The 12302-nt window shown below is 44.5% G+C and overlaps 1 protein-coding gene across 1 annotated transcript; it reads right to left on the bottom strand.

Annotated features, from left to right (window-relative positions):
- Window positions 1–952: 952 nt before the first annotated feature.
- On the bottom strand, window positions 953–11446 carry tonsl (tonsoku-like, DNA repair protein). The gene is made up of 28 exons (XM_034576978.1): window positions 11169–11446; window positions 10984–11079; window positions 10227–10369; window positions 9929–10112; window positions 9718–9847; window positions 9450–9621; window positions 9240–9354; window positions 8979–9130; window positions 8705–8857; window positions 7921–8046; window positions 7567–7750; window positions 7414–7469; window positions 7232–7321; window positions 6894–6966; window positions 6613–6776; window positions 6114–6237; window positions 5768–6000; window positions 5178–5658; window positions 4894–5093; window positions 4085–4191; window positions 3716–3872; window positions 3528–3606; window positions 3131–3438; window positions 2799–2970; window positions 2317–2492; window positions 2129–2202; window positions 1904–2037; window positions 953–1434 (listed from the first exon to the last, which is right to left on the bottom strand). The coding sequence occupies exons 1-28, from the start codon at window positions 11191–11193 to the stop codon at window positions 1235–1237; spliced, it is 4308 nt and encodes a 1435-aa protein (XP_034432869.1). The 5' UTR covers window positions 11194–11446; the 3' UTR covers window positions 953–1234.
- Window positions 11447–12302: the final 856 nt, after the last annotated feature.

Here is a 12302-nt window from a genome sequence, read left to right on the forward strand (position 1 = left end):
GTTTAATAGGTTAATTGAGACTGAGAAGGACCTGCCAGAGGGAGGCAATAAATAATGAGCAATCAACTTGAGAAAATGAAAGAGTTTAGTTGAGTCTATAATGTGCAAATCAAACTTCCTCAAGCATTTAATGTGAATTTCTTATACTTTGAAAAATCATAGATAGAAATAAACAGTAAAAAATTACTGTTATGATCAGATTCTATTGTAAACCAATAGGAAGACCTTTAATTTAATAATCTAAAAAGGGTCATATATAGCATCATCATCTCAGCAGTGGAGAAAGAGGTGAAATGTAAAGAGAGAAAAGCAGAGGATCAACAACAAAGCCCTGGGGTACCCCATTTCCCCCACCCCCAAAATAAAATTCTGTCATAGTTATATCAACTGATCTTCCAAACAGTCCAGGAATATATAATGATCTATGTTATCAGGGGCAGCACTGAGAGAAGCATGGAGGAAGAATCCAGACATAAAGTAAGCAAAGAATCACTCAACACTTTAATAAGTGTAGTATCAGTGGAGCGACAGACCCTGAGAGGCGATTAAAGGTTTATAAATATATTATTGGGCTGAAGGTTTCTGAGATGCAAGTATGTGTTCTGAATTAAAAGATAAGAAAGGCCAGTCTTGATATTCACATGTGAATAAAGTGCGATCACAATGCTGAGAAAACGAGGCCAAGTCACACACCAGAAATGTCTTTGGTTTCTGTGGCGACTTCTCAGAAAGATCGGTTAGTCTCTCCACTTGAATTCAGTTTCAATTTGACAGCAAGTTTAAATTGAAACTAATTTTGATTTAAATGAAGCAGAACACGTTTTCATTTTAGATAAAAAAACGGGCACTGAAGGACAAAAGCATCATGAGTCACTTACATTTTTTTATTTTGTTTTTTTAAATCATAAAATAATTCAGTGGGTTGAGGACAAAAGGTGCATCAGAACCCCAACACACTTAAAATAAACAGTTTTTATGCACAAGACTTTCACAGGGACACATAAATGAAGGGGACAGAATAAATGAAATTCATTAGAGTTATTTACAAAGTGTCCACAGATGGTGTGTCACGAGATATCTGTTTAATGTAGTCTCCAGCTGTTACTGGTAACTGAACAAAACCTAAAAGAAAAGAAAATCATCCTTATTATAAAAGCTGTGTATTTGTGAATAACTAAAAGAGTTTCACATGGCTCAGATTCAAGTGTGTGTGTGACACCGAATTCTCTCCTCTTCATGAAGAGGCTGCAGCAGAGAGCAGGCACTTGGCCTTTCGGTCAATAAAGAGCCCGTGTGACTGACTGTTGTCCCAGCTCTGCTTCAGAGCCTGTCTGTCCAGCTTGTTCAGTCCCTGAGAGCAAAGACGAAGATCTTTGACCAGCTCTGACAAACCATCCAGAGCTGAACTGTCCCAGGGGCCCGACACCTGACAACCTGGGGATGATGAAACAAATAGAAATTCAAAGTATATATGTGATGTTCTCAATGTTCTTCAGTACCTAGACCTTACCTCAGCATATTCTGGCTGATTAGGCATTTTTCAAAAAGCCCCAATTTAAGGTACTTGGTAATATTGTTCGACCAAGGTACAGCTCTTTGTTTCCATCTCATGCACAAGTACAAACACACCACAAACCAAATACTCTTACCTCAGACAAATATGAACAGTGTCTAAATATCTACCACATATACCTCGTCTTATTTGAGGGGAAGTTGCACTTGACTTGTTTTATTCATGATATAAATCAGCAACCATTGGCAAAACAATACATGTGGGTTTCAAATTCTTTCAAAAAACAATCATGCCAATTTTTTTTACATTTTCAAAACAATTTTATAGGAGGAAGAAAATAAACCTGCTTTATGAACTTTTCATCCATACACACATACATAGAACGTATACCTTGAAGGTTTAGAAGGGCCAGAGGTCGAGAAGCCTCTCTGAGAGTGGTCAGGATGCTGTGAAGTCCAGCTGAGGTGACGGACGAGTTTCCCGACAAGTTTAAACTCAGCAGAGATGGACATGAAGGCAGGCACCTGGAAGAGAATCAATGAAAATCACTCAGAGAACCAGACGGCAGCAGAGGCACACAAATGACAACAGACACACACAGACACACACACACACCTGGCCAAGGTGGCGACGCTGCTGTCCGTTAAGTCGTTTGCTGCCAGACTCAGGTGCGTCAGAGAACAGTCGTCCTGTGATTCAGGACAAACGTCAACGTCATTTGTTTAGTTCCATGGAAACGTCTCAATCAGTCAATTCACTGATGACATGTGAATATCATAGTACATGTGTATACATGCGTGTACCTCTGACAGGAGATTTGCGAGGTGTTCAAGTGCCGGGAAATCAGCAGGACCCCTGCGGATGGCAGACAGGTCCAGGTGTGTGAGGCAGTGCAGAGGCAGAGTCTTCAGCACCAGCTCAAACCCAGTGGAGCCCAGTGCATTGTGGGCGAGATTTACTGACTTCAGGTGGCCCGTCCCTTAAAAAGTAAAGGATAGTAATCAATCAACTTTGTCCTGTTGAATCCTTCCAAAGAGCTTTTTAAGAGTCTGAACTGAATCTTAAGTGGCTTCAGAATCTTATTTGCTTCTAGATAAATATTACTATGTCATTAAGAATACTTTTTTCTCCATTTAGTAGAAGAAACTGCTAAACCCAAGTGACCCACTTATATTAAACTCCACATCAATACCCCGAAATGCAGCAAAGACAATGTTCTTCGTCACATTACAGAGTACAAGACTTTCCTCAGTATTCCAGTGACTCTGCACTTTGTTACAGTTACCTGTCAGAGCGCTGGCCAGCAGCAGTCGATGCTGCTGCAGGAAACGAGCAGTGAGTCCGCAGGCCTGCAGAGACAGCTTGGCTAACAGAGGGCAGCAGGACAGCAGACAGGACAAGGACTCGGAGACACCGTCCCCCAGAGGATTCATACTGAGGTCGAGCTCCTCCAGGCACTACCAGAGGAAACCACCACAACAATAATCTTTTGAATTCATGTTGTTTTAAATTTGAGTCGTTCTCACATGTGATGGTAAAATGTGCCTGGTGCGTTTTGCGGGAGGGAGGAAGTGGTTTCAGTGAGTAATAAGAATAACCACTAATAAAGGACTTTACCGGAAACGCCGGATGACTCTGTCCCTTCAAAGCGTTCACCGCCTTCCCCAGCCCTTCCCCTGTGATGTGATTGGCAGAGATGTCCAGCAGCCGAAGCCGAGGCATGGTGATGGTTGTGGCCACCAGATCGGGGAGTAGGTTGTCGTGGAAACGGTTGCCGGAAATCCGCAGCTCAGTTAGACTGGCCTGAAGTTTGAGGGCGCGGAGCATGGGGTTGAGGGAAGAGGGCGCCAGACTGAGGCCGCACACCGACACAGAGGAGCTCCCGTCCTGCACCTCACACAGCCGGGTGATGCGCTTGTTCTCATCTGCAAGGAGGCAAACAGACTCTGCTCTGTAACAGATCATCAAAATGTGTTTGTCTGTGTTTGTGTGTATGTTTGTGTGTGTTGCTCACCCACTGCCAGGCTGTCACAGGCCTTTTTGTAGCGCTCAGGGAGAGGAGGGAGATCCCAGGAGCACACTTCAGCCAAAACCTGCAACATGCCACGCATTATTATTATTCCATCCCAGGGAAAATAATTGAAAGTGTGGTTAAAACTGCATTCACGTAGGATACTTCATCTTAATGTCTGTGCTCCTCACCTCTTCATTGGTGTGCAGGACAGACAGCAGCAGGTCCTGCGGGCAGAGAAGAGCGCCCTCTTTCTGCAGAGAGAGACGAGGCAGGAGGCCACATTTCTGGTAGTAACGCTGAGCTGCCTGCTCACACAGCCACGACACGGTGCAGGGGTCTGCCTCACTGAAACACAGCGAATGGATGTGGGTTAAAAAATATGCATAAACAACAGTATCAAACTAAATTCAAACGTTGAATGACCACATTTAAAAAAAGATTCAAAATCCCTAATGCTGCTGCTTACAACAGTTTGTTCAAAGCACAAAGCTCTTTATGCGACAGCAGAATATTTGAGGACAATAATAATGACATCTATTAATTCATTATATACCAACCTTTGTGGAACTGGGATGAGGAAAACATCTTCCTGAACTCTGACCCTCATTCTGATTGGTGGAGGCAGTGATGTGGGCATCGGAGAGGCCAGTGTTTGAGCTGGAAGCTGAAATATACAAATTGAAAAATAAAAAAAGAACAATATATATATATATATGTGAGCACAATGAACTGGTTTCTTACATTCAAGGCTGTTTCAGTTTGATAGCAGGACTTCCCGCCCTCCATGGCTTTATTCCCTTTATTCATTTACACACGAGGGCAGGACAATTTCATTTTTAAATCACTATACCTAGCATTTTATTTGTCTAGGAATTTTGACACACTGGTTGCGCAAAAAAACCCTACAGCTTCTAAAAAGGCCATCAACTTTAATCAACACCTTTAAATAGGGTCAAGGAACTAATCAACCTTCGTGAAAGTATCGAATTAAACTAGATTCAACAGATTTGCAGCGTGACTCATGCGAACGTATGATATTAAAAGTTAATTTGCTTCTCTGGTAAAGTCTCTAATATTCAGCAACTGCAGTATCTTAAAATGGCTCCTTTTCCTTGATCAGCTCCGTCTCATTTACAGCCACATTCATCACCATCTAAAATTAATCAAGAGTGAAGACAGACTCAAGACAAATGATGTTCCAGTTCTGGCCCCTGCTCACGTTGAAACATTAATTATCATCGAGCTGCAGTCGACACGGTCCTCAATAAGTGATGTGAAATCTGTGTTTTGGCTTTGACTCTTTGGAACTTTAAATGAGTCGTGTAACAATGTGTTATTTAGTGATTTTTCTCTCCACGACTCTGACCTGCATGTGTATGTGTGGAGGCGGAGTCTCAGGTATCATGTCGTCATCATCTGTGACGTTGGGGCTGTTCGGCCTGTTGACCTCTCGTCTGCCCAACCGCACCATCCCAGGCATCTGAGTCATCTTCACCTGGTGAGGCCTCACAGAGCCGCTCTTCTTCAGAGAGAGACTCCTGCTGGAGGAGGAGGGAACTGCAGAGGCTGAGAGAAGAGGAGCAATACTGACGGTCAAATAAGCAAAGAAACATGAAGTGAGATTAAAAATGAAAGAGAAGTCATTACTACCTCGGAAGGTTGGGTCAGAGTTTAGGTGCCTGTTTTGACTTCTGGCTGCTGAAAACATGGGTGCGTCCTCCCCGTTCATCCCGTTCTGATTGACTTGAAGCCTCCTCTTCTTGTGCGGCTGCATGTCCCCTAAATCGTCATCCAGCCAGTCATCGGCGAGATACTCCTCCTCAGGAACCAGAGCCGATTTGTTGCTGGATGACACGGCGGGCGTGCTGGAGAACTGTGGCTGTGACAGACCCTGGAGAAGAGATTTGGAGCTGCCCAAGCCTCGAATGGCGCTGTGGTACTCCTTTCGTTCTAGGACGAATGGTGCAGGGTCTTCTCTGATGCTGCCTGAAGTCGGGATGGAGCTGGTTTCTTTGTTTGGTGGAGCTTCCTTTTGACTCGGGGCTGATGGGAAACTGTGCCTAGAGCGGACAGGACGGAGGGGACTGAGGGGGCAGTCAGAGTCGCCATCGTCTGAGCAGCTGCTGTTATTCTGAGGAAGTCACATACATACAAATCATCTACTGTAGCTGCAGATCTAGAGAAGAAGAAGAAGTTATGTAGTACTTTCATCCACATTGAAAACAATCATCAGACATTACCCCATAGAGAACAGAAGCCTCTGTTCCTCTGGCTCGGTGGCGCTGTGTTGAACCGTTGCTCTGCCACCGTTTGGGGCTGGCGGGCCGCGTGTTCACCTCCGAGCTCCTGCTGTGTCGAGGCCGGTCCTGGCTGGCGGAGCAGCCTCCTCCAGAGGACGACAGTGGCTCTGAGTTCTCCGCATCAAACAGCTGGCTGTCCTGCAGGGCATCGAAAGGCTTGGCTGGGGCCGGAGCTGTGTGAGACGGAGATAAGTAGGAAAAACAAGTATTTGAAAGGATTTTTTTTTTTTTTTTTTTTTTAAAGGCAAACTGAGGCTAACATGGTAAGAGCGTGTGAAAGTCTCACCTCCCCCGGCCAGTGCCTCCCTCAGCAGTTTCTCTGTAGCCACACACTCCTGCTTGGTTTCCTTGTCCAGCTCTCGGCTGTACGTCCTCTGCCAGTGACGCAGGGTCTCCATGGCTGCGTTTCCCTGAAAGAGGAGAGTGAAAGCATGAAACACACAAGATACACACGTTAGTGCGACTTGTGATGGGATTTATTTGTCTCGGGGGGTGGGGTGATTAGTATACTCAGCAAAATTGGGCTCTAAGTCCCTTTCACACAGCCTGTTCAATGTGGGAATGTTGCATCTTTCTCCCACCATAGAGTGGCATTCTTGTTCCTCATTTATTCTGGGAGCAGTTAGTCACAGGGCCAAATCAATGTCTGTGTATTTGAAGGACGTCTGGATGTCCACACGTGACTCAACAGCAACTACATCTTTGGCCTTAAAAGCAATATAGTGGGATTTGTGTATAAAAGAGGCTAAAAGTGCACGTAACCACATACATGCACATGCACACACCTTGGAGTTGCGCTGAGTGACAGAAGCCCCTCGTGCCACCAAGAGTCTCGCAACCCGTAAATTGCCACATCCGAGGGCATCGTGAAGAGGAGTCACTCCCTCACATAACGGACCGCCAGGGTCGTTGATGTTTGCACCACGGTCCAGCAGCACAGCTACAATGTCTGCACGAGAGAAACAAAAACAAGGAGGATAGAAGCGGACGGACGGGTTTTATTCCATTTTCATAAAAAAAAAAGCTTTTAAACAGGATTCAATCAATTTAATCCTAAATCAGTTACCATGGTGACCGTGGTTGCAGGCCTCATGCAGGGGAGTCCACCCACAGTAGTCTCTGGGGTTCACTGGATGACCCTGACATGGAGACGAGCAGGAGAACAATAATTATCACACAATCCAGAATTTTAATTTCTTTATGTAGACTTTAATTTCCTCATGAGCGTCGGCCCTTATAAAAGATTCGTGGCTGAGCAGAGACTTATTTATTTGTATAATAAATATTCAACAAGCTCAGACAGGAAGTCCATGAAGTTTGTTACCGTTTACAGTTTACACAGATTTTACACCTTATCTGCTGGACTTTTTGTTTTAAATTTTGCTTTCTTTCTTTTCCCCTCACCTGCTCAACCAGATACTGGACCTGCTTCAGGTTTCCGTCTATAGACGCTCTGTGCAGAGACGTCTCACCCTTCTCATTCCTCTTGTTCCACTAAAGCAAGGAGACGAGGATATAAGCAGGTCAGAGGAATAACGATGTACAGTGTGGAATTTGAGGATGAGGCTGGCTGATAAATGACTCACCCTTCCTGCCTTCCTCCTTCCCGACACCATCTTGTCATAACCCTCAAGATCATCATCTAGAGCCCACATGAAGACACGAACATAAGATAAATGGAATTTTATCCAAAAGTCTGGAGGTCAAACAGGTCAACTCTAGAGCAGCGTGTTTCTAACCTGAATCTGAGAGGACGACGTCACTGTCATCCAGAGGTTCACTGTTGTCCATCTCCTCCTCTTCATCCTCCTCACCATCACTCCCGTCTGCAGCACACAGCTCCTGCAGCCTCGCCTCAGTGTCGTCGGCATCTGATGAGCCACCGCGTCTCTGAGACGCCAACCACAGCCTCAACACGCGTTTCTGTAGGAGGGAAATACAGGAAATCATTCAAACTTCAAGAAGTCTAGTATACCTGTGGGTTTGAAAATAATTAAGAAGGGTGCTGGGAAAACTATTTCCATATTTCATCAGCCTCTTTATTTTTTAGATCTTAAACAATTAATTTCCTTTCTTTCAGCTGCTCATATCACCTGCAGTCTGGCCTGCCCACACTTCTGAGCGCATTGCAGCGCTGTGCTGTAGCTGCTGTCTATTTCCTGGAAGGTACAGCCACTCTCCTCCTGAGCTGCTGCGATGTTTATCCAAGTGCTACATTCCTGATGGAGACAGATTCAGGCGTTATATTCACAAGTATGGAAACCCACCCACTGAACGATGGATGGCCAAGAAAGAACACATTAAAGTTTGTGGTGGATCCAGAAAGTTATTTTCGATAGGGTGTTTTTTGAAATGTTCACCAATTTCCCAGGTAATGGATCTTGATGGGAAAAAAAATCTGTCATTTGTAGGGGACTGATGTCTGTGAGTGTTTGTAATCTGGTGCGACTTGATCGAATTCAAGGGGACTGTTGGGCCTTGGCAGTGGTATGAGCTCTACTGAGTGCCATTCTACTTTTCCAAATTAAGATTACAAGTCAATTGATCATGATTGACAAGTGATTTTCCAAATGAGTTATTGTAATATGAGAAAAAAGCCCTGTAGTTGCCTTAAAGCTTAAATGTATGGATGCATCAAAGGCTATATACACTTAGTGTATCTAATACAAAATGTAAGCACACTAAATTGATTCAACTCATATTTTTTAGTATATCAAAACTAGTTGTGTGCTCTGTTAGTATAATAAATATGTACTAGAACTCTTGAATACTGATGCAGGTAGACATCAAACACAACACCCATAATACTGTTTACCATGACGCTGATGTCTAAGAGCAGATTAGTGTTGGGTGATTGTGCAGGATGGTCGTGTTCACCTCAGATGATCGGCCCTGTCGTAACACCAGCTCCTGCCTGTAGTGTTCCACCGCCTTGCTGTGCTGCCTCAGGTCTGTGTGGGTGGCAGCCAGGGACACGTGGATGACAGCCAGCTCCCGAGCAGCCTTCCCCAGGGCCTCCGCACCTTTAAGCTGCACCAGAACAACAACAGTTCTCAATGCTCCAACAATCCACTACAGAGCTTATACAGAATGCAAGATAAGTTAAAATGCAGCGAATATTGGGGGCTACAAAGCTTTTAATGTTTCTCACTTGAGCTTGATAGGCATCCAGAGCTTTGCCGTAGCAGCTAACTTTACAGTAGAGGTCCCCGAGCTGCTCTGCCAGCTCCACGGCCTGATGGGAGCCGAGTCTGTTGCCCTGATCCTCTCCGAGCTCCTCCTCTAATTTACAGCCACGGTCAGCTAGGACATAAGAAAAAAAAAATCATGACATCAACTCAAATATCTTGAAGCGGAGGCAATAAAAACCGACAAGCAACGAGACCAGGTGATTCAAAACTTGATTCGTCACCATATTTGAAAGCTTTCTTCACTGCCTGCTTGTCCCGCGGCTGCTGTGAACCCAGCCGAACAGCTTTCTTCAGAGATCGTCTCGCTGCAACAAAGTCACCAAGAGAAAGCTGCACCTGTGGATAAACGTGGCGAGGACACAAACACACACTTATCACAAACTGTACAAACCGCAGAGGCAATAGGTAGGAGGGTTTGGTCGCGGCCGTACCTTGCCGATGCAGTGAAAGCACTCGCTCTCACTGAACTTGTCTTTTGTCTTTCTGGCACACTCTTTGGCTTGTTCCAGGCAGCGCACAGAGTTAGAGTGTTGACCGTTACGAAAGTAGATGTTGCCCAGATTAAAGTTTGCACGGTAGAGATCCTCCAGCAGCTGGCTTTTCCTTCACACGATAAAAATGGAGGAAGACCCATTAACAAGAGGACATTCCTACATAAGTTTTTACATTAAGACAAAGTATAGTTTAGGATCTTCGTACTCAGCAATGAAGACACTTCGGCGGATGAACTCGCTGCAGCGTTTGGGCTCCCCCAGATGATCGCAGACCAGACCGAGATTGAGGAACAGACGAGCCTTCATCTCACTGATCTCTCGCACCGGCACCGTCCCTGGAGTTAAGAAAAAAGAAAAATGTTTAAAATGATTCTCTACAAATCCCTGAGGACACACAGGCCTGTAGACAAACACACCTTCTAGACGATCATCCACGATGGACAGGCTCTTTCTGAAGGCATCCTCTGCTTTCTCTAAACTTTTCCTCGACTGGTCCGATTCATAACGGAAGAGATAGGTTCGACCGATAGTGGCCAGCGCCCTTTGCTCCTCTGCGTGATCTCTAACAGAGCGAGCCAAGTCCAGGTGCCTCTGCTGATGCTGAAGACAAACATACACATTAAAATATAATAGTCACAGATTTGAAGAATGTGGTGTAAAGGGCATCAACTTGTTTTTTGCAGGGATTTTCCTAAAGTAACTCAATAGACTCACTTTCAAAGCAGCCTCGATGTTTCCCATCTCCGCGTAGCACTCTCCTATCTTACGATTGGCCACTGCTCGTCCAATCACGTCATTCAGCACCTCAGAGAGTGCCAACTCCTGCTGGTGCTCCCTGATGGCAGCGTCATAATCACCTGAGATACAGGAGGATCAGACAGAGCAAACGGAAGTCAATCTCGTACTGTGCTGTGAGAAAGGGGGAAAAACATGAACCAAAAGCAGCAACAGTACGAAAGGATAGAACTGATATGATGGAAAGTGGAGAAAAAAATAAGAAAGAGGATGAATAGTTACATTGAGACAACGACACAGTGATTTAAAAACCACACTAGACAAAAGCAGACAGGATATTATGATGAATGTCAAGAGACAGAATGAGCTCATCCATTTAATGTGAAAAATAGATTTTGGTTTATCCTCTGAGAAATCAAGGAAAAGGTTGAAAAACAATCAAAATCTTGGATCAACACCAAAATGTATGGGTTCTGTGAGTACACAAATTAGTACTTTTATGCATAAAACTGCTAACTGAAAATAAATGAATAAACATTAGTACTTTGTAAATACACACAAGCTAAGTCTGTATGTGTGAGTTATGTCTACTACTCTGCCACCACACCCTTATAATTTGTTTAGTGTGTTATGTGCCTGATCTAGATAGATAGATAGATAGATAGATAGATAGATGGATAGATGGATAGATAGATAGATAGACATTGATCGTATAGTTTGTATATAGCCTCCTCACCGGATCTGGACAGCAGCTCTCCCAGCTGGTTGCAGATGTTCGCCTCCTCCGCCAGGTTGCGGCTGTTCTGGGCTTTGCTCTTCGCTTTCTGCAGCTCTGCACAGGAATCGAACACCAAACACTTAAGCGACAACAACACAAACACGTGCCAACGACACTAACCTGTCCATTAAAGCGATACTTACGCTTGATCTCCCGCGAGGAGCTCATCTTGAAGCTGGAAGTCACCGCCAAGGCAGCTTCCCTTTAGCTTGTAGCGCCACAACAGAGGAGAGCTGACGGGAGAAGCGGGGAAGTGACACCGGCGAACTGCTCCTCACTTCCCCCCGAGGGTCAGGGTGGTCACACACCTGTGTGTGTCCGTTCTCTGTGTCATCGGTGGGTTAGATCGTGTTCAGAGACTCACAAAACACCGCTACACAAATAAACACAGCTTCCGCCATCAGTCTTCACAAACCCCCGCCATCACCCTCAGCCAATCACTGCGCTGCCCCTGTGAGAAGGTTATTTTACCCCGAAATCACTTCTCAGGCACAACTTTCGCCTTTATATGTGGGGTTTTTAAAGATCCAGCACCCCCAGTATGGATCGTCTGCTACAAACCAGCACTCGAGTCTCAGAGTTTCTTATTTCTGTACACGTGTGTGGACGTGGTGTCGCCAGAGAAGAGCGTGAGACTGTTCGCCTGACAGCCTAAACTCTGGAGAAAATACCCCAGCTAAAAGCGAGGCCGTTGATTGGCTAACCACAGGGTTGTAGTTCCACGCGGAAACAGAGGAGGAGGAATTAGCGGCAGAAGAAGCTCCGAGTTTTTCAGCTACATGGTGACATCTAGCGACTGTTGACGATCTCAGACACTGAAAAACTACAGTACATAATATACTCCATATAGTATATACTGACAACACACAGGTTATATACAGGGAGTACTGCACACTGACCACTCGCCATGACAGAGGACCTATAAGTGTCCTTATAATTTCTGATTTATAGGACTCTATAATCTATACAGTATATATACATACATACATATATAAGTATGTTTATAGGCATATATTATAAGTGATAGATTGTAGGGACTCTATGAGCTATAAACTATAATTTACACCATCCATATATACACATATAGATTGTGTGTCTCTTTATTTTATATACACACATTACATAAGATAAGATAAAACTTTATTGATCCACACACCGAGGAAATTCAGTTGTAACAGCAGCAGACGAGTCAGAATAAGGTAGACAAAGTATCTCAATTATTAGTAATAATCATGGCCCACATTTTTGTCAAATTTTAGCTGATCGGAGTATATTAC

Source organism: Hippoglossus hippoglossus, chromosome 22 (assembly GCF_009819705.1).
Source record: "Hippoglossus hippoglossus isolate fHipHip1 chromosome 22, fHipHip1.pri, whole genome shotgun sequence".
NCBI classification, from domain to species: domain Eukaryota; kingdom Metazoa; phylum Chordata; class Actinopteri; order Pleuronectiformes; family Pleuronectidae; genus Hippoglossus; species Hippoglossus hippoglossus.